At 44.6% G+C, this 27,945-nt stretch overlaps 1 protein-coding gene across 1 annotated transcript in view; it reads left to right on the top strand.

Annotated features, from left to right (window-relative positions):
• Positions 1–13,648, top strand: part of LOC125456776 (uncharacterized) — a 96,260-nt gene extending 82,612 nt beyond the window's left edge. Inside the window, exons 15-17 of the mRNA XM_059650009.1 lie at positions 1,198–1,415; positions 5,727–5,844; positions 12,349–13,648. Coding sequence (XP_059505992.1) covers positions 1,198–1,415; positions 5,727–5,844; positions 12,349–13,010 — 998 coding nt within the window. The 3' untranslated portion in view covers positions 13,011–13,648. The remainder of the gene's footprint in view (positions 1–1,197; positions 1,416–5,726; positions 5,845–12,348) is intronic.
• Positions 13,649–27,945: the final 14,297 nt, after the last annotated feature.

The raw sequence follows: 27,945 nt of genomic DNA, 5'->3' as shown, positions 1-27,945 counted from the left end.
CAGTCCAGGTAGCATCCTCGTAAATCTTTTCTGCGCTCTTTCCAGCTTAATAACATCATTTCAATAATAGGGCGACTGGACTTGCACACAGCACTCCAAATGTCTATTACAGAAGAAGACGATCCAACTCCTATAGTCAATGCTGCATGCTCAATGCAATTAGCTACATGCTGTTTAACACTAAGGACCACACCTCAGGAACTGATTTATCCTTCCCAACATCGGTCCTGTTGCTGAAAGCCCACTGCCATAAAAATACTCTGAAGCCAGAAAATGTTGGGAAACCAACCTGAAACACCTCGGTCCAATCTTCCACCACCATCACTGTCCCTGAACTTCCAGTAAAACTTTCGCCAGCTTGGGGGAGTCCAGCCTACGTCTTTATTTATTATGGATAGGATTGTGAATGCTTTCTTGACAGCGTTCTGGCCTTAATCTGTCAACTTTAGAGACCTGGTATGTGAACTCACAAATATGTCAACTATTGTCCAGACTCAAAAGTGAAATTCAGTTTGTGAAGTGAACAGAGAATATGGGATTGTAGAACAGAGGAGGGGAGATTGAATAGAGGTGTGCAAAATCCCGTAGAGTCAATTGAGAGAAAGTGGCTATATTGGAAGGGGAGTTAGCAACCAGACGAGATAGGTTTAAGAGAGAAACCTCAGGACGTATTGAGAATATTTTCTCTATTCATCAAGCTCAAGGGCAATTAGAGATGGGCAATAAATATTGGCCTCACCAGCAATGCCCATGTCTTGCAAATGAATGACAAAAGTAGTAGAGGTGATGGAATGCTAAGTCTGAAAACAGTAATACAATCAAATTCAACACCAAGTTTCATTAAGGGATTGAACAAATGCAGCAAGTAATGCAGGACTGTGGGAAAAGAGCAGGGGCATGAGACTGAATAGCACTTTCCAGCCTGGATGGGCCAAATGGATGATTTCTTTGACTGAATTATAGGACAATACAATGTCTACTATTCAAAGATACAATCACCATTCGGTGATTATTGATGTACTGACAGTATAGCATTGAGCATCAGTTTGGGAATATGTGATCTAATTGCACAGCAGAAGGATAGAGATTGTCTATGAGCTACAGGCCTCCATTGCAAAAAAAAGCCATTCACAAATCGCTAATGGTTGAAGTAACTTTTACACACATGTACGCATCATGTTTATTTTTTTTTAACAGTTCCTGTTCCTTGTGGGAGCATCACAAAGGACAGACCCCGAAGATCAGTTTTCGACAGTGATGCTGTGTTAGCTAACAGCACCACACCAACAGAGAGCACTGAATCAAACCACACCAGTGACCAATTTACTGAGCCAAAAAGCAACCATCATTCCAATGACGAAATTGTGAGGATTGTGGGTGGACAGGATTGTCCCTTGGGAGAATGTCCATGGCAGGTAATCCATTATTTTCAACCTTTGAGGTTCATAGACATTGGTGCTCAATCACGTTTCTCATTCCGCTGTTAGTTAACCGTTGGCACTGAACTGTACATTCATACAATTCAGCTGGATAGAAACATGCCCCTTTAATCTGGCACAGTCTCATTTCCACAACAGGTCCTCATCTAAAATGATACTGCTTCTCACCTATTCATCAGGTGCAGTGAGAGGGGAGAGCACATAGACACACAGTTCATAGGCAGAGAGATTAAGGGCAGAGAGATCAAAAAATCATATGGTTGGTGTGAGTGGAGAGTCCATATTAAGGGTGTGCTTCCAATGGTCATAAGCAAGTACATTGCAAAATAGCTCAAACTTTCATAAATCCCCATTCTCTACCTGGGTTCCTTTACACAGCTGATGGCTGCGACCATGAGAGGCACTCAAAGAGATGAGCAGAAATGAAAAGCCGAGCTTTTAGAGTGAAAACCTTCTGAGTCCGCTGTCTTCCTCTCTGTGACAATGAGGTTCATAAGCAATGTGCAAACAATGTGTAGCAGAATGACCTCGATGGCACACTCTCACAGATGGAAGTTGCCAACAATGACATATCCATGATCAGTAGCATTCAACTAGCTTTGTCCACAAGCAGATAGGTGAAGTAGTCATAGCTCTACTCTCTGGTGGTATTTTAACCTGAGGGTTGAGAAACTGGGACCTTCTTGGTAATGTCAGCTCGAATTGAATCCACCACCTTTGGCATCACTCGGCATCGCAAACCAGCTGTACAACCAACTAAGGTGAGCTAACCCCTACCCACAAGTAATTCCACATGTATCATCTTCAATTCCATTGGTGAGCTTGGATTAGATAAAATCACATTAAGATTTACACAGGATATGTGGTATGAAATCTGGCTATTCAACTCAACCAACCCCTCCCAGTGTTTGTGCTCCATTGTGGCCTGCCCCTATCTTTCCACATCTAAATTGGTCATTGTAATTCCCTTCATCCTCATATGGCTGTCCAAATGTCTCTTCAATTCATCAACACCATTCACTGCCTGTCAGAGTGAAGTCTCACCAGTGCCTGAGTGAAAAAAGTGTCTTGGAATTCCTGAGATAACAAGGTTTGGAGCTGGACAAACACAACAGATCAAGCAGCATCAGAGGAGCAGGAAAGCTAATGTTTCAGGCCAAGACCCTTCTTCAGAAATGGGGGAGGAGAAGCGGATTCTGAAATAAATAGGGACAGAGGGGGAGGCGGATAGAAGAAAGAAGATAGAAGATTGATACCAATGTGGACTTCACAAGCTTCAAAATCTCCCCTCACCCAACCACATCCCAAAACCAGCCCATCTTGTCCCCGCCTCCCTAACCTGTCCTTCCTCGCTCCTATCCCCTTCTCCCACTTAAACCTCCACCCCCATCTCCTACCAACTAGCCTCATATCGCCCTCTTAAACTGTCCATCATCCCTGGACTGACCGATCCCTAACTCCTCACCTACACTCACGTTTACTGGCTCCAGCCCCGCCTCTCTAACCTGTCTGTTTCCTCTCCACCTATCATCTCCTTTATCCATCTTCTAACTGCCTTTCCCCCATTCCCTATTTATTTCAGAACCTCCTTCCGCTCCCCCATTTCTGAAGAAGGGTCTAGGCCCGAAACGTTAGCCTTCCTGCTCCTCTGATGTTGCTTGGCCTGCTGTGTTCATTCAGCTCTACACCTTGGTATCTCAGATGCTCCAGCATCTGGAGTTCCTGCTATCTTGGATTTCCTCCTTGGATTTCTTGATGGCTATCTTTTGCCGATGTAAGAGTTAGAATAAGTTAGAGGAAACATTCCCTCCTTATTAATCCTATTAGGCCTTTCAAAATTTTAAAGACCTTCATTAGGTCATTTGTACGCTTTCTCCTTTCAAGTGAAAAGACCCTGTTTGTCCATACAATCTTAATTTGTGATCCCACACATTTCTATGATTGTGCTTTTAAATCCTCATTGCACCCTGGACAGTGGCTCTGTATCCTTCTGATAAAGTGGGAATGAGAATATGCGCACAGTGTTTAAATGTGGTCAAACCAGCATTCAGTACAGATTCAGCGTAACTTCCCCACTTTTCAATTCTCTCTACCTAGTTTGTTGCAAGGTTGGTCATGCAACATTTCCTATTTTTTGAAATTCAAGCTAACTGTTCAACAACTCATGATAATTTTTCTTGTTTCATGGTGTTCTTCAATTTGATCCCTGAATAATCCCATTATTTTCTGACCTCCGATGTTACGCTGTCTGATTTGTAATTCCCTGGACAGAATCACAAAGTTAGCACAACAGAACATATTTTGACCTCTCTCTGAAAGAGCATCTCCTTCTACTGCCATTCTCCTAACTTGTCCCTGTAGCCCTGCACATTTTTCCTTTTTAAATGACAGCTCACCTCCTATCTGAGACCCCTCATGATTTAAAACATCTCGATCAAATCTCCTTGCAACCTCCTCATTCCCAAGAAACTCAGCCCCAATTTCTCCAATCTCTCTCCCTAACTAAAATTCCTCATCCTTGGAACCATTCTCATAAACCTCTCCTGCGTTCCCTCTCTAACGTCTTTACATCTTTAGTGAAGTGCAGTGCTCAGAACTGTACACAGTACTCCAATTGCAGCTGAATCAGTGTCCAACACAAGTTCAACAGAACTACCTTGGTCTTGCTGCTATTAACGAAGCCTTGAACACTACATGCTTTATCAACTGTTCCCTCAACCTATCCTGTCACCTTCAATGATCTGTGCACATGTACTTCCAGATCCCTTTGCTCTTGCACTCTCTTTACAATTGTGCCTTTCTTTCACATTGACCTTCCATATTCCTCTTATCACTTCTCTGCATTAAATTGTACTTTCCACTTGTAAGCCCATTCAATCAGCCTTTCAATATCCCCTTGAAGATTTACACAGTTCACAATACTTCCAAGTATTGTATCTTACTCAAATTTTGAATTGATGCCCTGCCCACCACATTCTGGGTCATTTGATATATACTAAATGCAAAGCTGCCAACATGGATCTCAAGGAAAATGCTCTACAAACTTCAATCACACTGAAAAACAGCACTGCATTTCCTAACACTCAGTTAATTTTGTCTCCAGTCGTTACTGTCCCTTTTATTAAATGAGCTACAACTTTGTTCAAAAGTCTAATGTCCATGTGCACCACATCAACAGCATTGCTTTCATCAAACTTCTCTGTTACCCCATCAATAAGCTCCAGCAAGTTAGTTTAAAATGATTTTCCCTCTGCACGTGCAAGTTGGTTTTCCATAATTAACCTGCAGTTGTCCATTTAGCTATTAATTTTGTCCTACAGTGTTATTTTTGTTTAATAGGCTTTCCACGCTGAAAGTTGGCCTAAATGGCTGTAGTTGCTGGAATTATTTTGACAACTTCTTCTGAACCTTCTAAAAAAGGCGTAAAATTTAAGGTATAAAGACCCTCAGACAGCACTTTCCAAAGGACAAAGGCAGCAGAAATATCACCACCAGCTGCAAGTTCCCCTCCAAGCCGCCCACCATCCTGACTTGGAAATATATCGCCGTTCCTTCACTGTCACTGGGTCAAAATCCCGGAATTCCATCCCTAAGGGCATCCTGGGTCGACCTGTAGCCAGTGGACTGCAGCACTTCAAGAAGGCAGCTCATTACGACCAACTCAAGGGGCACCTGGGGATGGGCAATAAATGTCGGCCCATCCAATAACGCCCACAGCCTGCGACCAAACTTTTAAAAAAGCAAACAACAGAGAGGCAGCAGAAATATTAAATAATTACTTAGCTTAGATAGCTACCGAGGACAGAGCACAGATAATATGATGATCATTGCCTGGTTCACATTTGGTTCAAATGTTACTTTTCCTGTCTGTATCTAATACGCCAGTCCCGTCACAACCTTCCCTCCCAATAGTTTGCTATTGAATACCAACATTAGGAATTATCTAGTTTTACTGTCCACAAGCAATGCTGCCAGATTCAGATGGATTTTATCCATTAGTGATTTCATCTGAGGGAGACTAATCTCTGACATTGAGCACTGTCACGGAGGACTGGCTGGTTCGTGTCTTCTTTTTTTCTGAGCGATCCTCTTGAATTCAATTAGCTCTCTATCCATGAGCAATGCCAGTGGTTCCAATTGCAGAACACACTGTTTGTGGAACTCCCTGATTCAGTTTCTGGGTCTTAATATTTCTTAAGCTGCCTGGTGTTCAGTTTAATGATTTTTTAAAAATTTTGATGCGACCAATTAAGGATTATCCTGATGTTATTTTGAATTGTCCAACAGGTTCTTCTAATCGATGAATCTGGCAAAGGATTTTGTGGGGGCACAATTCTAACTGAGACATTAGTAGTGACTGCGGCTCATTGCCTGAATGAAACAGCGACGATCACCGCTGTTGTCGGTAACTTTCCTTTCCTAACCAGCCTCTTTGATTTCCAATTTAAATAAGATCAATTTCACCAAGAAACCAAGTGAAGTAATTCTCCAATCCTGGTTTACAAAGTATTTACACTATCCATCCTTCTCTCTGAGAATTGATGTAGGCTTTGCCTCCAGCAATGCCTATATTACACTATTCAAGATTGGAGCAAGGGATAAACCTGGAAACTACAGGGCAGTCAGTCTAACTTTGGTGGTGGGGAAACTATTGAGAGCAGTTCTAAGGGACAGAATTAATCTGCATTTGGAGAGGCAGGGATTGATCAAGAACCATCAGTATGGTTTTGTTAAGGGGAGGTCATGTCTGACCAACTTGATTGAATTTTTCGTAGAAGTGGCCAGATGTGTAGCCAAAGGCAATGTTTATGATGTGGTCTACTCAAACCTCAGCAAGGCTCTTGAAAAGTCCTGTATGGGAGAGTGATAGCAAAGGTAAGGAATACAAGGAAATTTGGCAAATTGGATCTGCAATTGGCTGAGAGACAAGAATCAGAGGGTGATGGCTGAGGGGTGTTTTTCTGACTGGAAGTCTGTGTTCAGTGGGGTCCCACAGGGGTCAGTGTTGGGGCTCTTGTTGGTATTTGTCAATTATATAACTGATTTAGACTTGAATGTAAGAATGCAGTCAGAAAGTTTGCAGATGATATAAAATCAGTTGGGTAGTAAATAGTGAGGAGAAAGGCCTTAGATTACAAGAAGATATAGACATTGGACAGATGGGCTGATCTGTGGTGTATACAATTCGATCTATTTAAATATGAGGTGATATACTTGGGCAGCATAAGCCTGGAAAGGGAATAATGATGAACAGTAGGACCCTAGGAAGCACCAAGGATCAGATGAATTGTGGTATGCACAACCACTGGTCCCCTAAGATATTAAATGGATAAGATGGTTAAGAAAGCATACTATTATTTGTTATTATCATGTATGCCTTTATAAAATGAGGCACGGATTTGAAGAGTTGAAGTACAGGGAAGTTAAGTTGGAACTGTATAACATGCTGGTTAGGTGACAGAATGTTATGTGCAATTCTGGAATCCACATTATAGGAGGGATGTGATAGCATTGAAGACGGCACAGAGGAGATTTATCAGAATATTGCCTTTGGGTTCGAGAGTTTTGGTTACGAAAAGTGACTGGATAGACTCGAGTTGTTTTCCTTAGAGCATAGGAGATTGAGAGGGGGTATAATTGAGACGTAATAAAGTTATGAGGGGCACAGAGAGAATATTCAGGAAAAATGGTGGCTCTATGGGTCAAGTGCTGGAAGATAGGATTAGAATAGTTAGTTAGGTGGTTGTTTTTCACTGGCATTGACTTGATAGGCTGAAGGGCTTTTTTCTGTGCTGTAGATCTCAATGACATTATGACTGCATGTAACATATGAAACTGGACACGATTAATATGGTATTGAAAGGTTCAACAGATTCCTATTGCAGCTGGCTTTTTTACACGTATGTGTGAGGCTATTTAGTTGTAGAGAGCAACATTTATTCATCAGCAAAAGATACCAGTGATCTTGTTACTCTCAAGTCACATGCAACGGTGCAGTGGTGATATTATGAACATGTCGCTTAAAGATAGATTGATATACTGATTGTGAGACATAACGAAGGTAAAATATGATCACAAATATGGCTCTGTCTGAATTTGATTATTCTAAGAACAGGTAAAACAGAGTTTACAGAATTAACATTTCAAATTGCAATTTTGCACTTTGGAAGTTTGACAGTTCATTCTGATCTGGTAACTGTCTACCTGTCTGGACACATATACGTTATTCTCAGCTCTGAAGAAGTCACAGCTGACTCGAAACGTTACTCTTTGCACAGATGTTGCTAGCTGCAGTATTTTCCTATTATGCACTGTTCTCTGTTGCACTTGTTTCGTAACTTGGCTGTCACTTGCTGTCATTCAACATCATCATACATTCATCATCGTCATTACATGCTGTTCTTCACTCTCTTCATTCATTATCAGGTATGTTATACACTGATCTGAACTGGATTCCGTTCATCCACAATGCAGCATCATTTTGTACAATCTGGGCTTGATACATATTCTAGAAACCTTTGCTGATATTCATAAGGCCATAAGATATAGGAGCAGAATTAAGTCATTTGGCCCATCAAGTTTGCTCTACTATTCAATCATAGCCAATATGTTTCTCAACCCCATTCTCCTGCCTTCTCCCAGTAACTCTTGACTCCTTTACTAATCAGAAACCTATCTGTCTTTGCCTTAATTACACTCAATCACTTGGCCTCCACAGCCTTCTGCACCAGTATGTTCCACAGATTAACCATCATTTGGTTTAAGAATAAACTGTAATAAGCAGTTGGCCAGGCAGGCCAGTAATAAGCTGCAAAACACACAAGTCAATAATGTATTGTAATAAACTGCAGAGCACACAGTAGAGTATTAAGCTGCCAACATTCAGTAGTAAACTGAAATAATCTGTTGCCCACACAGGTCAACAATGAACTGTAATAAATTGCTTAACAACTCAGATCAGTAATACAATATAATAAGCAGCTTCCCACACTGGTCAGTGATAAATTGCAATAAATGGCTGACCACACAGGTTAGTAATAAACTACTGCACATGTGGATCAGTAATAAACTGGCCACATATTTCAGTACAAACTGCTGCCCACTCAAGTCAGTAATAAACTGCTGACCTTATCGGTCAGTAATGAACTGCTATCCACACAGGTCAGTATTAAACTGCAATAAACTACTGCCCACGTGGGTCAGTAATGAACTGTAGTAAACTGCTACCTGACAGGTCAGTAATAAATTGTAATAAACTGTTACCCGTACCTAGTAATAAACAGTAAAATAATTGCTGACCACACTGGTCAGTTGTAAGGTGTAATAAACAGTTATCCATGCAGATCAGTAATAAAGTGTAATCAACTGCTGACTATAAAGGTTCATAATAAACTATAAACAACAGCAGTGCATACGTGTGAGTAATCAGCTGTTCATTACACAGATTTGTTTATCAGATATACGTCTTCGAATTTGTTCCAAAATCTGACGCACTTTTACCTGGAGATGATAGAATGACAGATTGTGTGAACCATTAACCTGAGACTGGAATAACTGCTCATTTTATGGATTCAACTGGTTAAAATCCATCCATGGCTTCACTCCAATCTCCTGCCATCTCATTAACACCCTTCAATTCTACAAGCCTCTAATATTGAAGCTGTCTTCTATTTCTGATTTTCTGAGCTGCATTCTTCACTACAGCTTTAGCAACACTGCTGTTGACCATCCCAGTTCCAAGCTCTGGATCTTCCTCACTGGACCTCTCCACCCCTCCCTCCTCTCTATAAAACATATCATTTCTGGCCCAGATAACAAAGTGTGAAGCTGGATGAACACAGCAGGCCAAGCAGCATCTCAGGAGCACAAAAGCTGACGTTTCGGGCCTAGACCCTTCATCAGAGAGGGAGATGGGGAGAGGGTTCTGGAATAAATAGGGAGAGAGGGGGGAGCAGACCGAAGATGGAGAGAAAAGAAGATAGGTGGAGAGGAGAGCATAGGTGGGGAGGTAGGGAGGGGATAGGTCAGTCCACGGAAGACGGACAGGTCAAGGAGGTGGGATGAGGTTAGTAGGTAGGAAATGGAGGTGCGGCTTGAGGTGGGAGGGAGGGATAGGTGAGAGGAAGAACAGGTTAAGGAGGCGGGGACAGTCTGGGCTGGTTTTGGGATCCAGTGGGGGGAGGGGAGATTTTGAAGCTTGTGAAGTTCACATTGATACCATTGGGCTGCAGGGTTCCCAAGCGGAATATGAGTTGCTGTTCCTGCAACCTTCGGGTGGCATCATTGTGGCACTGCAGGAGGCCCAGGATGGACATGTCATCTAAGGAATGGGAGGGGGAGTTGAAATGGTTTGTGACTGGGAAGTGCAGTTGTTTATTGCGAACCGAGCGGAGGTGTTCTGCAAAGCGGTCCCCAAACCTCCACTTGGTTTCCCCAATGTAGAGGAAGCCACAACGGGTAAAGTGGATGCAGTATAACACATTGGCAGATGTGCAGATGAACATCTGCTTGATGTGGAAAATCATCTTGGGGCCTGGGATGGGGGTGAGGGAGGAGGTGTGGGGGCAAGTGTAGCACTTCCTGCGGTTGCAGGGGAAGGTGCCGGGTGTGGTGGGGTTGGAGGGGAGTGTGGAGCGGACAAGGGAGTCACGGAGAGAGTGGTCTCTCCGGAAGGCAGACAAGGGTGGGGATGGAAAAATGTCTTGGGTGGTGGGGTCGGATTGTAGATGGCGGAAGTGTCGGAGGATGATGCGTTGTATTGCATCCGCCATCTACAATCCGATCCCACCACCCAAGACATTTTTCCATCCCCACCCTTGTCTGCCTTCCGGAGAGACCACTCTCTCCTTGACTCCCTTGTCCGCTCCACACTCCCCTCTAACCCCACCACACCCGGCACCTTCCCCTGCAACCGCAGGAAGTGCTATACTAGCCCCCACACCTCCTCCCTCACCCCCATCCCGGGCCCCAAGATGACTTTCCATATCAAGCAGATGTTCACCTGCACATCTGCCAATGTGGTATACTGTATCCACTGCACCCGGTGTGGCTTCCTGTACATTGGGGAAACCAAGCGGAGGCTTGGGGACCACTTTGCAGAACACCTCCACTCGGTTCACAATAAACAACTGCACCTCCCAGTTGCGAACCATTTTAACTCCCCCTCCCATTCCTCAGACGACATGTCCATCTGGGCCTCCTGCAGTGCCACAATGATGCCACCCGAAGGTTGCAGGAACAGCAACTCATATTCCGCTTGGGAACGCTGCAGCCCAATGGTATCAATGTAAACTTCACAAGCTTCAAAATCTCCCCTCCCCCCACTGGATCCCAAAACCAGCCCAGACTGTCCCCGCCTCCCTAACCTGTTCTTCCTCTCACCTATCCCTCCCTCCCACCTCAAGCCGCACCTCCATTTCCTACCTACTAACCTCATTCTGCCTTCTTGACCTGTCCGTCCTCCCTGGACTGACCTATCCCCTCCCTACCTCCCCAGCTATACTCTCCTCCCCACCTATCTTCTTTTCTCTCCATCTTCGGTCTGCTCCCCCCTCTCTCCCTATTTATTCCAGAACCCTCTCCCCACCTTCCTCTCTGATGAAGGGTCTAGGCCCGAAACGTCAGCTTTTGTGCTCCTGAGATGCTGCTTGGCCTGTTGTGTTCATCCAGCTTCACACTTTGTTATCTTGGATTCTCCAGCCTCTCCAGTTCCCATTATTTCTGATTCATTTTTGGCCGAAATTTTATTGGTCATCTGCTGTGATGTCCCCTTCAGAGGACATGTAATTTTGCCTTTGTGAAGCACACAAGGATATATCATTACATTAACAGAATCGATAGATTACCAAAGGAAACATACACTGGCATTGGAGGGAGTCCAGAGATGCTTCATTGGACTGATACCAAGCATGGAGGGACCTCTGTCATGAGAGATTGAGTAGTTTGGGCCTATACTCATTGGAGCTTACAAGAATGTGAGACACTCTTATTGAAACATACAAGTTTCTTCGGGAACTTGATAGGGTCGATGTGGAGAGATTGTTCCCCTTGTGGGAGAGTCTAGGACCAGATGGCATCATATCAGAATAATGGGTCACATAGTAAAGGCAGAGATGAGGAGGAATTTCTTCTCTCAAAGAGTAGTGAATCTGTGGAATTCTTTCCGGTAGAGGGTTGTCAAGACTGGGTCATTATGTCTTTTCAAGGCTGAGATAGACAGATTTTTAATCAGTAAGGGAATCAAGGTTACAAGGAGTAATATGGAATTTAGGGTCCTCAGATTAGCAGGTTTTCAGATTCTCAGGGCAGCACGGTGGCTCAGTGGTTAGCACAGCAGCTTCACAGCACCAGGGACCCAGGTTTGATTCCAGTCTCGGGTGACTGTCAGTGTAGAGTTTGCACATTCTCCCCATGTCTGCGTGGATTTCCTTCGGGTGCTCTAGTTTCCTCCAACAGTTTAAAGATGTGCAGGTTAGGTGGATTGGCCATGCTAAATTGCTCGTAACGTTCAGGGTTGTGTAGATTAGGGAGATGGGTCTGGTGGGTTGCTCTGAGGGTCAGTGTGGACTTGTTTGGCCGAAGGGTCTGTATCCACACTGTAGGGATTCTATGATTCTATGAACTAGCCATAATCTGACTGAATGGCAGAGTAGGCTCAATGGGTTGAATGCCTACATCTGCTCCTATAGCCTATATTCTTAGGGAAATCCAATTGTCATTTGAATTGTAGAATGGATGTAATGGGCTTGCAGAATGGAAACTCTTTCACTTCATTGCTTGTGAGCAACTTGGTAGACATTTGATCATCAAATGAATAATGCCACACATTTGTAAAAGGCTGAGTCACTGACCAGTTGACACATATCTTTTGTTACCCCAACCCCTCGCCCCTCCCTCATCCCCACCCCAGGTGAATTTAATGTCAAGGAAGATGAGCACACAGAACAGCGGATTGAGGTCGAGGCAGTCATTGCCCACCAGAGATTCCAACGCAAAAATTACGACAATGATATTGCGGTCCTGCTATTGAAGAAACCCATGCAGTTCAACCAGTATGTGGTCCCAATCTGCCTGCCCCAAAGAGAATTTGCAGACACGGTGCTGATGAAAGCACCAAATGCATTAGTCAGTGGTTGGGGCCGTGTCATTGACCATGGGATGCCAGCTGATAAGCTCCAGCGCCTCACAGTGCCATACGTCGATCGGGCAAAGTGCATTGAGTCTAGCAAGTACCCCGTGTCTCAGAACATGTTCTGCGCTGGCTACAAAGACGAGAGCAAAGATGCCTGCCAAGGAGACAGTGGTGGGCCTCATGTCACAGAGCACAAGAACACTTGGTTCTTGACTGGCATTGTCAGCTGGGGAGAAGGATGTGCCCAGAAGGGAAAATATGGCATCTACACAAAGGTGTCAAGATACCTCAGATGGCTCAGAATGGTTATTAGACAAGTATCTTCTACTCAAAACAGCAGGGCCCTCGTAGAACACAGTGATAGTGCCCCTACTCTTGCGCCAGAAACTCTGCATTCAAGTACGTCCGCGCCAGGGCATGCCAGTGCTCCCAAAAAATAACCCATCATTGCTGAAATAATGAGCACGCTTTAATGGAACCCACAGATTCAGGCTGTACCAACTCCACAAAAATCTCAGTTGCATCAATAACCCACAGAAATAGCTTATCTGCCTTGGATCTAAATTGATGGTTGTAGGGATGGTGAAAATCTTATCAGTCATCATTGTTAACATTGTGTAGAAAGAACCACAATCTCTGGTGGTCAGTCATGTGTAGTTCAGTCAGGGATTTGCTATCAGTGATATTTTGTACCTCCAAGGAGCCAGCCACTGCTGTCTTCATAGAATCACTGAAATGACATAACCTTGTGTCCTTTACACACCATTCTCATCTTCCAGAAACAATATTTTAATTAGTATGCCTTGCTAGACGGGGTGCAACTGAGTTTTTACAACGTACAAAGTTCTAATTCCTCATTAACCAGCTCTTTAGCCCTGAAATATTAATTTTATAAGCATGGGTTCTCATTACCGTCATTCTGTGATAAGTGTACCATGATTTTTAAAGTAAGAAAACATAATTTGTTTTTCACACTTGTTCAGTTTCTACCTTGGCCCCATATATGTATATGCCAATTCTTATTTCATTCCCTGGCGGACAATTAAAAAGTGAACATTAATCTGAATGTTTTATTTCATAGTTTGCAGTTTGTGAGAATTCTTTGGTCTGATTGGCTGCTCAGCCCACCTGACAACATCGATGATTAACACTATGAATCTCCTATAGATAACAGCAATGTGAAAGTAGGCTCATACTCAATGCAAAACCATTGTAGACAGCTTTCTCCAGAGGCAGTAGTGAGTCCTGCCTTGCTGTTGACTAGCCCTTAAGTTTACAAATGAGATTGAACATATCCCACAGATTGTCATAACCACCTCCTAACCCTCACTGTAATGCCGATGATGTTGTAAAAGTAGGGTCCTGATTGGGTCCACTGGACCTGCCTTAACTAGAATTTTGAGGAACGAGAGGAGACCGCTTTGAAATGTATACTGTTCAGATAGGGCTAGGCAGACTGAATGTGGGATGATAGTTCCCCTGGCTGAGAGGGGAAGGGGGAAGGTTCTCAGAATAAGGGATCACTGTGTCAAGCTATGGGCTATGTCATTTTGGGCTTGCGTGCAGAGAAATTTTAACTGAACGGGTGGTGATCATATGGGCTTCTTAACCACAGAAGACTATGGAGGCTGACTGACTGAATATATTCAAGAAACAAACAGTTAAATTTCTAGATATTGGAGACAGCAGGAAAGAGTGGGATTGTGGCATTGACAAACGATCAGCTGTGACCATATTGAATGGTGGAGCAGGCTTGATGGGCCAAATGGCCTATTCCAGCTCCCTATTCCTATATTTCTATCTTCAATGATTTTCCCAGACTACTACAGGCTGCAGTTGTACGCTGTAGCATAAACATCTATTACTAAAAGTAACAAAAGATAAGACCATTTGATGATTATTCATGTACAATGTAGACTTTCACAACACAACTAAGTGAGAATTATAAAGGGTAGTACAGCATGAGCAGTCTACTTGGATGATGATGGACACACTGAGCATTGTCACATGTACACAAATGACAGATAAACTGAACAACATAGTCACAATGAACAGTGACAGGTACAGCAGTAGGGATTCTACCAGAGTCTGGGGTAATGGTGTGCATGCAGCATTTATTCATTCATGGGATGAGGGTGTCACTGGCCAGGCAGCACTTATTGTCCATCCCCAATTTGCCCAGAGAGCAGATAAGAGTCAACCACATTGCTGTAGGTCTGGAATCACATGTAGGCCAGACCAGGTAAGGATGGCAATTTCCATCCCTGAAGGGCATTAGGGGTTTTCCAACAATCAACAATGGACATCATTACACTCTTAATTCCAGAAATTTATTGAATTAAAGTTCTAACATTTGCCGTGGTAGGATTCAAACACAGGTCCCCAGAATATTATCTGGGTCTCTGGCTTAACAGTCGAGCGATAACGCTGCTAGGCCATCTCCTTCCCCTGTGGTTGGGAAGACTGCAGCATGGTATCAGAGCAGCTCCCTTCACCATTATGGCATGTACAAAGCTTCCCCAGGGCTGGGAGCTGGCAGCCTGCCTCTCATGTAATATTGGGCTGCAGCCATTGGAAATAGCCACCTCCAGGTCAATGGTCAATCTACCTTCATTGCCCATAAGACATAGAAGCAGAATTAGGCCACTCAGCCCATCGAGTCTGCTCCCCTTTTCAATTATGGCCAATATATTTCTCAGCCCTGTCCTCCTGTCGCCCTTGATCCCCTTACAAATCAGGAACCTATCTATCTCTGTCTTAAATATGCTGAAAGACTTGGTCTCCAAAGCCTTCTGAAGCAATGAGTTTAATAGATTAAACATCCTCTGGTTGAAGAAATTCCCCCTTATCTCAGTTGTAAAAGTTCATCCCTTCACTCTGAGGCAGTGCCCCGGGGTTCTAGTCTCTCCTATTCGGGGAAACATCTTCTCCATGTCCACTCTATCCAGGCCTCTCAGTATTCTGTAAGTTTCTATCATGTGCATCCACCTAAACCATCTCTAGAGAAGGTGGGACTTGAATTCAAGCCTCCTGGCACAGACAGAGGAATACTACCACTGTGCCATAAGATCCCTTATGTCCTGTTATGTGTTAGTTAATTAGCCTCCTGGTACTCAAGATTTTATTGATATTTTTCTTACCAACATGTTCAGAGATGATCCTACAAACCTTGAAGCCAGGCCTCCTCACCCAGAGGTTGACACACTACCACTGAGCCATATAAGCTTCTGTTATCCACCATGACTAATCACCCGTGTTCTCAGTTGATTAAACTAGCTGCAAAAACCATCAAAGGTAACACCAAAAGGTAAGGAAGAAACAGGGAGAGGGCTAAATTGAAAATTGGGTTGGAGGGGAAGATGGGCCTTTGTATCCCCTGTGGTGTCCACCACACCCTGAATGCCGTGAGAGGATCGGTGCACACCACATGCTCCTTCTCCAAGGACACCTGGGCACCAGGGTGGCAATCACCAATCTATGGCCCGCTCCACAACCCACCACCTGGACCTGTTAATGACCCCCTCGGCCAAGGCCAGGAGCAGATCAATGAGGAGATCCTGTAGCCTGCCCTCACCCCTCTATACCAGGTATCCAAAAATCAGGAGTGTGAGGCACACCTCTAGTCTTCCTGCTTTCTAATCAACCTGTTTGATTGATTGATTTGTTGCCATGTGAAAAGATTTGTTTACTAGTAGTACAGGCAGATTATAGTAAGCAGGGATGTACAGATCCAAAAAGACTCAGGCAGAGGTATACAGGGAGTATGCTGGGCGAGATCAGAGATGTCATGATACAGCTCTGGAGTAGGTGGGACTTGAACTTGGACCTCCTAGCTCAGAGGTTGGAACATACCGCTGCAACACAAAAAATGACCATAGCCTTGTAATCCTGGTAAAAATGACCCTGTGCACCTTTAAAAGCATAATCAAAAACAAATTAATGAGCTGTCTGATGTTACAACAATTGCTCTTTGCAATGACCCTCTGCCTTAAAAAGAGAGGTGAGTGAGTAGATTGTGACTGACAATTCTCACAATAGGCATCACCCTTTGAAAATAAGACCTGGAGGGTGTTGGACACAAAGAATTTGCACTTGAATGGATTTGTGGTCCTTGATCAAGGTAAGCACCCAGGGCAGGACAAAAATGTACCCCACACGCCAACCCCAATCCCGAAAGGTGATGGCCTACTTTCAAGTTCCCACTTCAGGCCCAAACCCAGCCACTTCTGTCACCTGATGTATCCATTGTTATGCTCCATGCCTTCTCTGCCAATCAGAACGAGCGAAGACATCACCTGACCCACTCGGCTGTATCTTGACACTTATTCGAACTTGCTATTTCACACCGAACAGGGAAAAAAAGCCCCACTGTATTTTTTTTGACATCAGCATGGGCTAAATGCAGGCAAATAGGTTTAGTTCGGAAAACTTGGTCAGCATGGACAAGTTGGACTGAAAGGTCTGTTTCAACGCTGTATTATTCTACAACTCTGATGTTGCGACTGGATTGGTCACTTCAGCAATAGGAACATTAACCTTTAATTTCAAGGCAATTCAGGGATGTTGGCTCCAACTAAGATAGAGACCACTGTTCTTTAGTTTTATTTTTACAGATTTAACCATAGAACTTGGGCAATCACTAGCGAGTCCAGCATTTATTGCCCATCCCTAATTGTGCTTGAGAAGGGTTGGTATCCATGTCCTGTAGGTAGACCTAACGGGCCAAAGGAGCTTTAAACTCCAGATTTTATTAATTGAATTTAATTCTAGCAGCTGCCATGGTGGGACTTGAACCAAGCCTTGGTCTTCGGATTATTTGATCTTTTGGCATTACCCCACCACACTCCCAACTTCTGCTGTCAGGCTTACATCGATTTCCCCAAGAATTTGCATGATGTTTTCTGTGTAATAGTTTTATCATTCAGCAAATTTGGAAATTTGCTTTGCGTGGCAACATGTGTATCATTCCCTCAAGTATTGTTCTGCTCTCTACATTGTTGTTTCGTCCTGCTAAGCACATGACTTTGATCTCCTCTGTTGAAAACCCATTTCAACTGCACACGGTTCCAGTACTGTGCAACCAGGTTTCAGGAAATCTGAATTAGGCAAGACAACAACAAGCTTGCCCAGAAAATTCATCAATATTGTCAAAACAAAGGACTTTCCATCTGAATCCTTTTGCTAATCTCGGGACATTTCAGACAGACGTTTGCTTTTAATGATTAAGCTTTGGAATGGGTGAACTGACAACAAAGCCAGCAGGGTGCACTCAAATGAAATCAAAGCAAATATTATGAAACATGCTTGATAAGTTATCAGTGTTCACAAATATTGCCCATCGTGACCGGGACATTTGCTCAAATTCTCTTCCAAGGGTTTTAGCCATACAGTAAATATACGATGGATTTTGAACAGGCTCAGTGGACCAAGTGGCCTCACCTACCTGATTTTTAAAGACACAGGAAATCTCTTGGGAATATTTTGCAGAGTTCATTTTACATCAAGGGAGCAGAGGGTGTGGGAACAATTTTGGTGTTCTAGTTTTACAGGGGCTGCCATGAGCAACAAGGATGGCCAGTTGTATGCTTGGCCATAAATCTTGGGTCACCACAGGGAAATACAGAGTGAGGAGGGTTTGGTGAAGAATCAACGGGTGGGACTAGGTGGATCGGGGAGGGGAGAGCTGTAAAGGCATGTAGAGTGGAGGTGCGCAGGGAGGTCATCATTTTCACTCACCAATGAGTATGATTGCCCACTCAGAAATTCCGTGTCACTGGTCAGAGTTTTGTGGGTCTCAGTTTGGCTGATGCTCCTGATTCTCGATCCATATATCTGACTGCACATTTGGCAGGTGTTTCTGGAGGTGGAAGTGGTCCTCGGCCTTGGGACGATTGACATTCTTTTTTCCAGTTCCTTTTTCAAACTTCCTCTTGCCGAGGTGGTCCCAAAGAATTGTGTCCCTTCATACAGGAGTTTCCTCCAAGTCAATTTTTCTGAATGAGGGTCTCCCACAAGTTGACATCTATGTTGCATTTCTTGAGGGAAGCCTTCAGGGAGTTTTTGAAATGCTTCCTTTCTTCTCCTCTCATTCAGGTGCCTTTCCTTGAGCTGGCCAAGGAAGATTTAGCTGACAGTCAAAACCCAGGCACATCGTCGGCCCAGCAGAGTTGGTTTCGATTGATCATGGACTTGATGCTGGTGCTATTGGCTCCTTCAAGGACTCTGATGTTAGTATGCCTGTTTTCCCAGGAGATATGGAGAATCTATCTCAAACAGCATTGATGGTACTTCTCAAGGGTCTTGAGGCAGTGTCTACACGCAGTCCAAATTTCGAAGATGCGTTGGAAGAGTGATTGCCTTATCCACAAGTATTTCGGTTTCAGCAAGGACATCACAATCATTGAAGAGTCTCATCTTTAGCATCAAAATAAAAATTGCAATAAGCATAGATTATTATTTAATAATCACTTAAATCTGTCAAACTTTATGTAAAATTACCTGCTAAGCCTCCAGCGATGGCTTCCGGCCTCTGGCCGACTCCCAGCCTCTAACAATTGGCAACCTGCCAGGCTGGCACAGCAGCATCCCATGGTGGCCTCCCCACATGGTGGTCTCACAGCATGGCGACTTCCCGGTTTGGCACCATGGCCTTCCATGGCAGCCTACCAGCACAGCAGCTTCCCAGTGTGGCATCCTTTCAGCCCGGTGTGGTGTCCTCTGCCCAGTGCGGCGCCTTTGGCCCAGTGTGGTGCTCTGAAATAATCTCCCAGCCTTATGATCCTTAAGGTGAAATCAGCAACAGCCCGGAGCCAGGGCTTGGTGCGGACTGGAGGCTAGGTGCCAGTGTGTCTTGGGTTGGGAGAACGTTGTTCTGGACTTTTATTTCTGCAATGTTGGACGTTTTATTTCTCTACTTTCTAAGATCTTGTAACTAAAGAAGCTGTACCTACATACCCTTGTACCTCAGTGGCACACTGTGAGAGGCGCTGTATAAACTTTTCACTGTACTCACTGAGTATCTGTGACAATAAAGGCTAATTCTAATTCTAATTCTCACCTTTTTAGGGTAGACTTCTGTGAGCAATCAAGCACAGTAAAACATGTATCTTATCTATTTGAAATTACTGGAACATTTAACTCTTGCCTATTCCAGCTGTTACAAATCATCAAGACACTTTTACCTGTGTTCCCCAACTTTTTGCATGTGGATTTTCCAAAGAGATTGGGAACCTGATGAAAATACCGTGGAAATGACATCTGCCTTTCCCCAGGCTTACAGTCACAGACTGTATACAGCGTCACTGCCCAGACCAAAACCAGAAACTTTTCACACCTAATTTGTTCATTTTAAGTGCCATTTTTGTGGTTAGAGCGGGAATTCAAATTCTTGGTTCCATGTATTCAGTTTTGCCGAGACCCTAAACTTCACAACTGTTTGAAACACCCCATCTAGCCACAGGACTGTTCATAGTTCTCTTGCTTTTGTCTAAGTGAGGTTCAATAATAAAGCAAAATAGTGCAGATATACAGGATCTGACACAAGACCTTGCCACTGTGGAAAGAGTTGAGTGGTCCATTGACCCTGAGTGCAATACCGTCAGGACACCTCAACTTCTGACCTGAATTTGTTGAAAATATTCGATTGGTTAGGTAGCTACTGTAGGGAAAGAGATAAGTCATTTTTTTACTCTAAATTAATGGGTTTTGAGTGAATTTAATTTTGGCTCATCGAGTCTACTTTGCCATTTGGTCATGGCTGATATGTTTCCCAAACGCTTTTCTCCTGCTTACTCCCTGTTACCCTTGATCCCTTTTCTTATCATGAACCTGCTCATTTCTGTCTTCAATACGCTCAATGACTTGGCCTAAACAGTCTTCTGTGACAATGAGTTCCACACATTCACCACTATCTAACGGATGAAATTCCTCCTGATCTCAGCTGTAAAAGGTCCCAATCTCTCAAACCTGTTCATGTGAACTCTCACCAGTCACCTCAGGGCTTGGGTTGTGTGTGCGAGTGTGTGCGGCTGTGTGTGTGTGTGTGTGTGTGTGTGTGTGTGTGTACACGAGTGTGTGTGTGTGTATGTGTATGCTTGTGTGTGCGTGTATGTGTGTGTGTGAGTATGTGTGTGTGTCTGTGTGTGTGTGCATGTGTGTGTGTGTGTGTCTCAGTGTGTGTGTGCGTGTGTATGACCATGTGAATGTGTGTGTGTGTGTGAATATGCGTTTGTGTGAGTCTGTGTGTGTGCGCGTGTGTGAATATGCGTTTGTGTGAGTCTGTGTGTGTGCGTGTGTGCGCGTGTGTGTGAATGTGTGTGTGTGAATGTGTATGTTGTTTGTGTGTGTGTGTTTGTGTGTGTGTGTGTGTGTACTGGCGCAGGGAGGTTAAGAGGTGTTGCAGACACTTTGTGTAGGAATCCTTTACCCCGGGAATGTTGTTGCTCATCAGCAAACACGCAGTTTTTGACAGAAGGTAGATCCAGGTCTAGTGGTGAGGAATTCTCAATGCCTGACTAGGGATCTCCTTCCTGCTCCAGCCACAGATGTCACACGAGTATTTTTCGAACTGGATTGCCACTGAGGACTTGTTTCGGATTGCCTTTTGTCTCATTCCTCCCCTCTGACCTTACCATCATGGGTGACCCAGTCAGAGGTTGAGAACTTGTGACGGTGTTGCACTCAGGGTCAATGGACCATTCAACCCTCTCTACAGCAGCAAAATGGCAATCCAAGGGAAGGTGAATTGAGTATCTTTACATATGGATCCTTTTCCCTACTCAGGCATTCCCTATTCAAGAAGAAACGAAGTGTTTTATTTTTTAAATCAAAGCATAGCATCTCATAAAGTCATCGAGTCATGGAGCTCGAAAGCATGGAAACAGAACAAAAACAAAGCTGCTGGAAAAACTCTGCAGGTCAGGCAGCATCTGTGGAGGAGAAAACAGAGACAACATTTCGGGTCAAATGACCCTTCCTCAGAACCTCTGTTAACTCTGTTTTCTCCTCCACAGATGCTGCCTGACCTGCAGAGTTTTTCCAGCAACTTTGTTTTTGTTCCTGATTTACAGCATCCGCAGTTCTTTTGGTTTTTATGGAAACAGATCCAAATCCTCCATGCCAACAAGTTATCCTGAATTAATCTAGTCCCATTTTCCAGCATTTGGCCCACATCCCTCTAAACGCTTCCTATTTACATACCCATCCAGATGCCTTTTAAATGCTGTAACTGTACCAGCCTCCACCACTTCATCTGGCAGCTCATTCCATACACACACCACCCTCTGAGTAGAAAATGTGTCCCTTAGGTCCCTTTTAAATCTTTCCCCTCTCACCTTAAGCCTATGGTCTCTAGTTTTGGACTCCCCTACTCTGGGAAGAAGGCTTTGGCTATTCACCCTAACTGAGTCCCTCATAATTTTATTAATACCTGTTTTCTCTTAAGACTTATTTGGAGCATACACCACACCCATTTTATTAACATCTTCTTGAATTTTGCCACAGCTCTCCTCAATTTAAATTCTATTGTCCAATTTGAAGTCAATTCTTGCATTTATAAAATTAATTTGAAGGATGAGGGCATTGCTGCCTAACCAGCATTTATTGCCCATCCCTAATTGCCCAGAGGGCAGTTATGAGTCAACCACATTGCTGTGGGCCTGGAGTCACATGCAGGCCAGACCAGGTAAGGATGGCAGTTTCCTTCCCTAAAAGGCATTAGTGAACCGGATGGGTTTTTCCAACAATCAATCTATAGACATCCTTAGATTCTTAATTCCTTATTTTTTATTGAATTCAAATTCTACCATTTGCCATGGTAGGATTCAAATCCAGGTCCACTGGGTCTGTGGATTACCACTTTGGTGATGACACGACTAGGCCATCACCTCCCCAACAACAAAAAAGGTTTCATTGGGAGGGCCCTTCAGAGCTTGCCACAGGTCTCAACCTGTGATTCTGCAGTGATTGGGACCAGGTAGATCTCATTGACCACAAGGTTCCTAAACACAGAACATTACAGCACAGTACAGGCCCTTCGGCCCTCGATGTTGTGCCGACCTGTCATACCAATCTGAAGCCCATCTAACCTACACTATTCCATGTACATCCATATGCTTATCCATCTTGATTGGGGTTCTTAACCTGGGCCAATCAGGAAAGAACTGGCTTAGCAATATAACCTGGAAGTTCGATTGCCCACCCGTTTTCTGTGGGTACGTTCATGCCCGGGTATGCCTGGGAAAGGAGTACGCAGTGTCCACCACTACTCTCAATACCTTTCGGGAGAGGTGGGCACCGCAGGGTGTGGAGTGCCTTATCTCCCCCTCCAATTCCATTTTAATTGGATCCCTACCCTTGCCCTCACTTTTTCTTTCACGTAGGCTTTGCCCCGATCTGCTTGATACTGATGCTTTGGTCCCATGGGTGTGTTTCCTGGTGGTGGCCTGTTAATTAAGTTAACCATTTCTCATGCCTGCACACACACAGCAAAGGTGCTGGGGAAAATACTGCTAAATGGCAGCAGCGTAGAAGTTTAGGGAAAAAAACATATAATGTGGATATTAGAATCTCCTCAGTTGAGGACCGACTCTGAGCTGGCCGGGCCGCAGCCAGTGTGAATATTAGTGAATAAACAGCGACTTGGTTATGGGTCCTGGCCTCTGATGTTATTTCAGCAGCGACAGGAGGAAACTGGACGTGCCTGAAGAAGATTCGCTTGCGACCGTCATCTCCGGGTTGGGGTGGGCATTTCCGGCATCATGGTTCTATTTGGGAAGCTTGACTCATTTGACCCTGCCGTCGAACACTGGGCCCAGTATGTGGAAAGAATGTGATTTTTTTCTGTGCTAATGACATTGGGGCAGATGGAAAGCGGCAAGTAATCCTTCTGACTGTATGTCGACCTGCAGCCTTTTCAGTTACAGGGGCCTTAACTTTCCCGGAGGCACCAGACACTAAAATCTTCCAAGAGTTTACAGTATTGGTTAAGATATATTATGACCCCAAATCTCCTGTAACTCTGAGACACTGTCGGTTTTATTCGACTTTTAGAGAACCGGTGAGAGTCCATATCAGGATTTTTGGCCAAGGGTACAATGACTGACAGAGGCATGTGATTTTAGATTAACACTGAATGAGATACTGAGAGACCATTCAGTATGTGGGATTAATGACGTGGCCATGCCGAAGCACCTACCAGCTGAAGCCCGACTGGGCTTCAAACAGGCACTGCAACCGGCGCTGTCTTTGGAAAATGTGGCAAGTGGAGCATGGCCTCTACAGGCTATCCCGAAGGAATTAGACACCCTCACCTGTTCAACTGAGGTTAGGGAACACCATTTGAGTGTAGGCAATCACAGAGCCCTCATGCAGGACATGTCCTGAGCAGAGGGATCCTAGGCCAACCCACTGCAGAACCCCACGACAAAGCTGAACCTCTGCCAAGTGGCTAAACAGTTCTTCAGGATCTGGGCTGGTGACCCATTGTAGTTGCTGCCTGTATGCGGGCTCGAAACAACAAAGGAGCTCTGCAGGCCTGTGTGGAGTCGGAAAACCCATAGGCCAGTACCCAGGAGAGTGCACACCTTGGAAAGTCCCTCAAATGGAGCAATTAAATTGCTTAGTGATACCCAAATCGGAGGGAAACGTTCAGTTAAATATTCACCCAGTTCCCACGGGGTTTGAAAGTGGTGCAACTGTATTTGTGGTTGCAGAATCTGTCTACAACAAGATTTGCTCTGTACTCCAACCTTTAAGATTGTGTAAGGCCTCAGCCAGACTGAGAACATACACTGGGAAACACTGCAAATTAAGGGTATGACTTTGGCTCCAGTCTTCTTAGAGAAGCAGCGGGTGCAGTTACCACTGATGGCAATAAAAGGCTAAGGCCCAAGTGGCCCTATTGGGGTGGAATTGGTTGAGAAAAATTCACCTTGATTGGCTCAACATATTTCATTTGGAAAATGGCTGCCTGAGTGAAGTCCTAGTGAAATACCCTGGACTATTTCAGGTAGGGCTTTGGACTATCAAAGGGGACAAAGCAACTTTACATTTTGATCAGGCAGCAATTCCCAAATTTTTTGCCTCGTGAGCAAAGGAAGAGATGGAAATCAGGAGGCTGGACAGCAAAGGAATCATCAAACCAGTGCAGTTTACAGAATGGGCAGCACCGGTTGTACCGAGTGTGGAGCCTGGTGGTTCGGTTCACCTTTGTGGGGATTCTAAGCAAACAGAGGTAAAGCACTTCTTGCAGCTGGATAAACAGGCAATCTCTCGCACAGAGGGCTTGTACACAAAATTGGCAGAGGGGCTGTCCGTTACACAGTTGGACCTGAGCCACGCCTACCTGCAATAGCGACTGGATGAGGAGTGCCAGATGAATGTTACAATTAATACTCATAAGGACTCATAGCAATATACAACACTGCCATTTGGGGTATCGTCAGCCTGTGCCATGTTCCAGTGGACCATGGAGAACATTCTACAAGATCTACTCCAGGTTGCTATTTATCTGGATGATGTTCCAGTAACAGGGATTCCGATAAAGGTCATTTAGAGAACTTGGTCATAGTGCTTAAACATTCCTCCCAGGTGGGAGTATGCCTTAGAAGGGAAGCATGTGTGTTCCAGGCTCCCCAAGTGACCTACTTGGGTTACAGAGTCAACAAAACCGGGTTACACCCATTGGAAGGTAAAGTGAGAGTGATCGAAGGCGCCACAGCTCCCACATCTATACCAGAGCTTAGGTCTTTCCTTGGATTAGTGAGTTATTACAGAAAATTCATACACGACCTGGCCTCCGCCTTGCCAGCCTTACACCTGCTATTGAAAAAGGGTCAGCCTTGGAAATGGTCGCGAAGCCAAGAAGTAGCCTTTAGGGAAGTGAAAAAGCAACTACTGCCATCTAAGGTGTTGACCCACTACGATCTAAAGGAAGAATTAGTGCTGACACGTGATGTCTCCTTGTACAGTATTGGAGTAGCGTTGGCTCACCGGTAACCCAACTGAGAGGAACGCCCAACAGTATATGCTTCTTGGACTTTGGCTTGTGCCAAATACAGGTATGCCCAGGTAGAGAAGGAAGGAATTGCAGTTATCTTTAATGTGAGGAAATTCCACCATTACCTTTATAGGTGGTAATTTGTCATAGTAACAGATCCCAAACCCCTGCTCGGGCTACTGAAGGAAGACAAGGCAGGGCAGTCCATAGCTTCTGGTAGAATTCAGTGTTGGGCCCTTATTCTCAGCACATACAAGCTAGAGCACTATCCAGGAAGCCAAGTGGCTAATGCAGATGCCTTGAGCCACCTCCCCCTGGCAGACCCTCCACTGATTATACCTCCCCTGGAAGAATCCATTTTGGTTTTAAACTTTCTGGACACCCTTCCAGTCACTGTGGGCAACATCTGGCTGCAGACAAAGGTGATCCTGTCCTAGCAACACTGAAACAGCTGGTGGTAATGGGGGAAAAACAAGGACCATCTCAAGCAGGATTGAAACTTTCTTGGATCTGGCAGGACCAGATCACTGTAGACGATGGTGTATTAAGTGGGAGTCAAAGGTTATTGTTCGAGTAAAGGTCACCAGACCTGGGTCATCCAGGAGTGTCCAACATGAAGATGCTGGCAAGAAGCTATGTCTGGTGATCAGGGTTGGATGCCAACATACCTGCGTCAGGGGCAGGGCTCAGAAAGCCAACAAGGACAAAAATGGTCACCATCAGCATTCCCACATTCATGGGAATGGCCTGGTAAACTCTGGACTCAGTTGCGTGTCAACCATGCTGGTCCTTTCATGGGTTCAATGTTCCTGGTCTTGGTGGATGCCCATTCAAAGTGGTTGGATGTGCATGAAGTTTGTTCAGAAAACTTAGGGATGACAAATGAGAAGCTGCGAGCATCGTTCGCGATGCACAAACTTCCAGAAGTATTGGTCACAGGCAATGGAACATCATTTACCAGCAGGGAATTTGTACATTTCTTAATGTCCATTGGCATTTGGCACATAAGGACAGCTGCATACCATCCACTGTCCAATAGTCTAGCAGAAAAACTAGTCCAAACATTGAAGGCAGGCTTAAAGAGGCATCCTACAGTATCAATTGATACCAAACTGTCCCGGTTCCTGTCTGATTATAGGACCACCCTATACACAACAACAGGGATAGATCGAGCAGAGAAGCTGATGGGGAGAAGACTCTGCACCAGGTTAAACCTGATATTCCTGGACCTGGGGTGGGGAGGGTGAAATGGCAACAGGAATGCCAATGCCAGCCAAATGCCTCCTCTAAGTGAGAGAGACAATTTAGTTCAGGGGATGAAGTTTGGTACCAGAATCGTGGAAAAGGGTACGAGGCGAGGTTGACGTAAGGTCAAGTCCTTACCTGGTTTGGGTAGGTGACACAGTCCTGAACAAACACATGGATCACCTGAAAGCTGTTACCTCATGAACAGGACAGGAGCAAAACAAACCCAGCCCCTCAGAACAACATGAAAGCCTGACAAAAACCATTGGTGCTCCCCCTCCATCTAATGTCAAATAAGGTTTCTGAAATGGATGCAGCCTCAATACCTCCGGAAGAAGAGTAGGAGACTCTCCTGAGATGCTCTGACTGCAAGAGACCAGCCACCAGCTGGTGCATGCTGCCTGTGTCTGAGTCCTAACCGGAGGAGCCGAACCTGGGGCGGAAACATCGCAGGAGAAGCTACAAGCAAAAGACACATGTTGCCAGACTTAGGCATGTAGTGATTGGGGGTTGTTAACATGGGCCAATCAGGAAAACCTTGGCTTAACTAACATAACCAGGAAGAAATAAAATATAAAACCAGGAGGTTAGAGTTTCCTTAGTTGAGGACCAACTGGCCACAGTCAGTGTATTGCACGCTAATAAATAAAATTTGAGTGGTACAAATGTTATTTGCCACTTGTCTGCCCAAACCCAGATATTATCCAGATCTTGCTACATTTAAACGTGGATTGTTTCAGTATCTGAGGAGCCATAAATGATGCTAAACATTATTGATCATTGCTTCTGCAGGAGGCTGAGATCGTGACAGGACCTGGCCTCTGTGAAATTATTTCAGATTCCATCCTCCACACTGGCCTCTGCCTTAGGTGCAGCTGTCCTAACAGCCTCTTTGCTGCACAAGGTCTCTCTTTGATTCAGTGTAGTCAGAGAAACTTCTCCCTATCTCTCATTTTGGTTTTCTCTCTCTCTCTCGCTCTCTCCCTCCTTCGACCAATTAAATTGTTGTCATCTCCCTCTATTGGTGACTTTTGGTATAGCTATACTCACTGAAACCTTTCTCCTCGGTACATAACAAAGAGTAAGAGTGGACCACTTCATTCCTTGAGCCTGTTCTACCATTCCACGTGCTC

The sequence above is a fragment of the Stegostoma tigrinum genome, chromosome 12, assembly GCF_030684315.1.
Source record: "Stegostoma tigrinum isolate sSteTig4 chromosome 12, sSteTig4.hap1, whole genome shotgun sequence".
Classification (NCBI taxonomy): Eukaryota; Metazoa; Chordata; class Chondrichthyes; order Orectolobiformes; family Stegostomatidae; genus Stegostoma; species Stegostoma tigrinum.
The sequence above is the reverse complement of the archived record's forward strand: the minus strand, read 5'-3'. Positions and strand labels throughout refer to the sequence as shown.